Here is a 5,117-nt window from a genome sequence, read left to right as displayed (position 1 = left end):
GAACAAACCCAAACACGACAAAATTTAAATTCTCAAGTAATTGCTACAAGTGAATGTAAATGAACTAATCATTTTATCATAACCTTCCTTTAATCATACGAAAAAGGGAATTTACATGGCATAACAAAAGATATGCAAAACTTAATGAAAACACAATTCTCTTAAATCTCTCAAACTTAATTTTAAAGGATGCAGAATGCACTTGATTAAATGACTTAAGCTGATTCTTTTTTTTTTATTGCAAACTGTTTTAACATCAGCTTAACCCCCATGCATTGTACTCAAAAAATAACACAGCTTTTGGATTAGAAAGATCACTTAAGTTAAAATGAGGAATTAAGTACTAAAATTTTAAAAAAGGCTGGGTTTCTTTTGAAAGGAATCTTCAAGTACCAATATGTATAGATAAAGAATACTAATTTTGGTTACATTTTCCCCCTTACTGTTAAGTATACAAACTATAATACCTTTCGAAAGAAAATACCCACATAAGATAACTTTAAAAAGAAACATTCAAACCAGACCTCAGAAAAACATTAAGAGAGAAATTTACTGGGACAATAATGTCTTCATTCATGATTATTCAAACATTTGATTAGGTATTTCCTCTTGTAGAGCCCACATTCTCTTTTTTGGTCCCTACAGTGAAGAAACATTCATTTGGTTGCATTCAAGACAACCTGTAATAATTTCATTTAGAGAAAAAACATCTTGTAATACACTGACCTGGCAGACCAAGAGAAAGAGAAAGTCGGTATGTTGGGGAAAACTTAAATGAGAAAACCACAAAATTACCAATTGATATATTTTTTTCCCAAAGGAATGCTGCACCCATTTCACTTAATATTAGAAATCCACGTTAAAGGCACTGGGATGTACTCCTCACCATGCATAGACTCTAAGCAACACTTGACAATGTCTGAGTCTATTGCAATCAGCCTACATGCTGGGTGTTTCCATGACATTTCCTAATAGAAACCTAATATAAATTAAACAAGTTTGAATCCATTTATAATGTAACTAGTTTTATAAAAATATCCAGAGTTGCTAATAAAGCACCAATAAAAAGAGAACCTCAGGGGGAGGACTCAGATCCTTCCAACAAGGTCACCCTTTTACAGTTTTCTCCAATAGAACCTCCAGAAATGATAACAATCATCTTTGGCAAGCCTTACCTATACAATATTAGAGACATAGAACATTGCTGTGGTGACTATACCCAAATGCCAATTTTTATTGTAAATAGTTAAGAAGAGACGTGTTACAAGATTTCATGGCTTAGTCTCAAAAAGGTAAAATAGGTGCAATTTTCCTTTAAGAAAATCTTTATTTTTAAATATACCACTAACATTTTGATGTTTCCTTCAGTAAACATTGATATAACTACACTGGGACTACCCAAGAACTGTGACGTAGCTACAGTTTTCTACAAATACTGTATTTGAGTGAAAAAAAATACAGTATTTGTACGTTTTAAGAAAACATTGTACAAAAAAAATATTATATAAATGAAAGCCTCAAAGAAATATGTCACTAGGCTTTTGAGTTGAAGTGACCAAAGATCATAGTAAATGAAAACATTTCTAAACATGATGTAAACATAAATGGAGTAATGCAAAGCATCAAGGTATGCAAATCTACTGTATTGCTATTTTCACCCTTAACATATAATTCTACATAGCTTTCTCCTTTTGGAACAATAATATAAGGGGCAGGACATTATTTTCATAACCTTATGCCATCAAATCAGTTAATACAGATGCTTGACACTTTCAATTATACAAAATCAATTTGTTTCAAGATACAAAATTAATGTTGATATGTAATTAATGAAAAAAATAAGATGTTAAAAAGATAACTATACCCAGATATATGCTGTATTCCCACTTATATAGATCTGATCAATAAAACATCAACACATTCACTTAGATACTGATTTAATTCATGGATCAAGGCCATATTCTCAAAGTATTTTAAGGATGCCAGGACACTGCAAAAGCTGGAGAAAAGAGTTGAGGAACAATATATGCTTGCTAAACAAGAACTATGTTTATTTAGCTAGTGAATATCTAGAATAATAAATTTTTACTTCATGATAGCAATCAGGCTCGCAAACACCCAGAAATAGGAATTAAGGATTTTAAACATAGTTATAAAGGTCATAAAAAGTCTGATTAGACTGAGGTACATTTACTCAAAATTTTGAGATTCATTAAGTGGTAGCAAACAATATAATTCCTCAGACAAATGCACATTTCTCAGTATACATATAATTGAGGGAAGGAGGGGAAAAGAATGTGCATTAACTGGTGAAATCCACCAAGCTGCATATCAATATTCTGTTACACCAAACAGTTTGAAGACAAGGGAAATGTTCTAATATAATTTCAGATTATGTTTCATTTGGCTAAAATAGAGCTTAAGGTTGCTTTGCCATATTAAAAGTTTACTACAATAATTTTTCACATAAACATTTAGACTTGAACTCCAGGACTAAATATGGCATGATTATTTTGCTTTTAATCTGTTGAAATAGCTAAAAATTGACAATTTAAAAACTACAACAAAGAAAAAGTTGAAGCAGTGTGACTCTTACATCATTGAACCACTTCTAATGGTTAACTGTTAGTATTTAACAAATTCAAAGAGTTAATGAATCCTTGCATTCATTCAGTCTTCTGTGCCTTAGCTAGGATGCATAATTACAAAAGACAGCAGATACTGGTAAAAGCTTCAGGACAGAAAGTGCTTGACGAAGTTACAGTTCTCAAGTGTGTTTGGTGTGAGTATAAGGGCAGATGCGCTGATGAAAACCATTACAAGAAGAGTCAATTTTGTGTTAAAGTGTTCAAAGATGTCACCTTAAGCAGAAAAAAAGCTTTAATAACGTCTTCTTTGACTTATTAGGCATTTCCAAAGTCTACATCATTAGTGTTGTAATTTTAATAGGACATCTCCATATGGTTATTGTTTGTTTCTATTTCTCTCCCTACGCATGGCTTCCTCCTCTTCTTGACGCTTTTCATAATGTGCAAAGTCATCAAAGATTGAGGTGGTATGCTTGAAAGTAGCAATTATTTTAAGCACTTGCTTAGCCTTTTCTAGGGGTACCTCTTGAGTGTCCCTTGAATTGGTTACTGGTTTGTTGTCATTGTTTTCTAAGCGAATGTGCCGTAACTGGTTATTGGGAACATCTTTCACAAAGATCCATTTAACTTCAAATTTGCCCTTCCATTTATCCTGAGACCAGACACCAGCATATGCATTATAGTCCACAACAGACTTCATCTCAGCCACTCCACAAAAATGTCCACTTCCATTCACACTAAAGAGTAAATAGAGTGGGCCTTTCCCATTCAGGGAACGGTAGGCTGCATCCAAACGCTTATTACCATGCTCAGTACTACACCAGATAGAATACTTAATGGAACGATGTATGTCATCCTCAGAGTAGCTTTTAATTATAAACACACGTCCATTCTTCAGGTTCCAATCAAAGTCTTTGGGATTATAGTTGTTTATGGCCTTTAGCTTTTCCAGTACTGGATGCACTTCTATGCTAGAAGGTGAAGCGCTGACAGGTACAACACCTAAACCAAAGTTTTCACTGCCCACTCCATTGTTCTGGCTGAAGCCCGCTCCCCTGTTCCGAGGAGCTACCCAGCGATTTTGCAGCTGCGGTGGCTGAGGCTGCACTTGGTGTGGCTGGGCCTGCGGCTGAGGTCCTTGTTGCTGCTGTGGTTGTGGTGGCTGAGGCTGCTGCTGAGGCAGTTGGCTTTGCACCAATGGTGGCGGTTGAATTAATGGCTGAGGCTGCTGGATTATAGTTTGAGGAGGCAGAACTGGTTGGGTTGGTGGAGCCTTTACCACTGACCCCTTTTCATCCCAAGTTCCAATATTCATGTTGTGTTTTATAGGTGGTGGTGGTACAGCAGAACCCCCAATGCCCACATTGCCCTTGGGTTTAAGTTTCGGTTGAGGTTTGGCAGGCTTCCTAGCAATGGCAGCCCAGGAGGTTGGTTTAGGTGCTGCACTACTAACTGGGGGTACACTATTGGTTGCAATGCTAGTCATACCACTGCTGCTCAAGGCTGTACCTACAGTTTTTGTCACTGCAGCTGTCAGGTCACCACCAATTTTCAGTCCAGTCATGCCTTGCTCAATACTGCTAATGCCAGGCACCTTACTCAAAGTATCATTGCCAAATCCAGCCTGTCCATCAGTAATAGCTCTCCCAAGAGAACTAGGTGGATAGCCATAACTGCTGCTATAAGCAGAACTTTGTGTTGATTGTCCCTGAGATCCACTTGTCCCCCATGTAGAGAAATCAGCATTACCAGGAAAAAAGTTAAATCCATGTTGACCAAGAAATGGAGGGGTATTTCCTAATGCTCCAGGCTGACTAAAAACACCATCTGGTATATAATGATGTTCTCCATTACTCATTTGTCCATAGGTTGTCAGATATGGCATAGGCTGGTCTCCAGCCGTGGACCATGCTGCTTCCCCAAGAGAATATGGAAATCCAATGGATGGAGCATAGTAACTAGGCATATATGGATCTGACATTGGTGGATAGCTGTTACTCTGATTTGTCTGGCTACTTAAGTATGGCTCAAAATCATCATCATTTACAGCATCTTTTTGATGAATCGAACCGTTTTGTACTGAAACTTTATTGCCTTGCCCTTTAGGTCTCTGATCCACGCTAGTGGCTGACATTCTTCACCGCAACCCGAGAGGAGCCGCCGCCGCCGCCGCCGCCTGGGCCTCTCCCCGTGCACTCACAGCAGTTAGTTGTCGCCCTCGGTGAATGATTGTTTCAGCCGCCGCAGCTGCAGCTGCTCACTCCTATTTTTATTTTTTTAAAATTTACTTCTCTTGCCTGATTTCTCTCAATGGAATTGCTAGTAAAATCTTAAATAAAAGAGTTAAGGGTGGATATTCTTGTCTTGTTTCAGATTTAAAGGAAATGCTTTTGGTTTTTCCCCATTCACTATGATGTGCATTTCCTGTTTTCATATGTAGCCTTTTTAATCTTGAGGCAGCTTGCTTCTACCTCTAGTTTCTTCAGTATTTTTTTCTTTTATCATTAATGGGTGCTGATGTTGAGAGCT

The 5,117-nt window shown here is 37.1% G+C and overlaps 1 protein-coding gene across 1 annotated transcript; it reads right to left on the bottom strand.

The window, feature by feature from the left end:
* Window positions 1-1,869: 1,869 nt before the first annotated feature.
* Window positions 1,870-4,759, bottom strand: LOC144249987 (YTH domain-containing family protein 3). Its single transcript, XM_077792234.1, has one exon. It carries the CDS (start codon window positions 4,720-4,722, stop codon window positions 2,965-2,967), a length of 1,758 nt encoding a protein of 585 aa, XP_077648360.1. The 5' UTR covers window positions 4,723-4,759; the 3' UTR covers window positions 1,870-2,964.
* Between the last annotated feature and the right edge of the window lie 358 nt (window positions 4,760-5,117).

This window comes from Urocitellus parryii, chromosome 13 (genome assembly GCF_045843805.1).
Source record: "Urocitellus parryii isolate mUroPar1 chromosome 13, mUroPar1.hap1, whole genome shotgun sequence".
Classification (NCBI taxonomy): Eukaryota; Metazoa; Chordata; class Mammalia; order Rodentia; family Sciuridae; genus Urocitellus; species Urocitellus parryii.
This window is presented reverse-complemented; position numbering and strand designations above follow the sequence as displayed.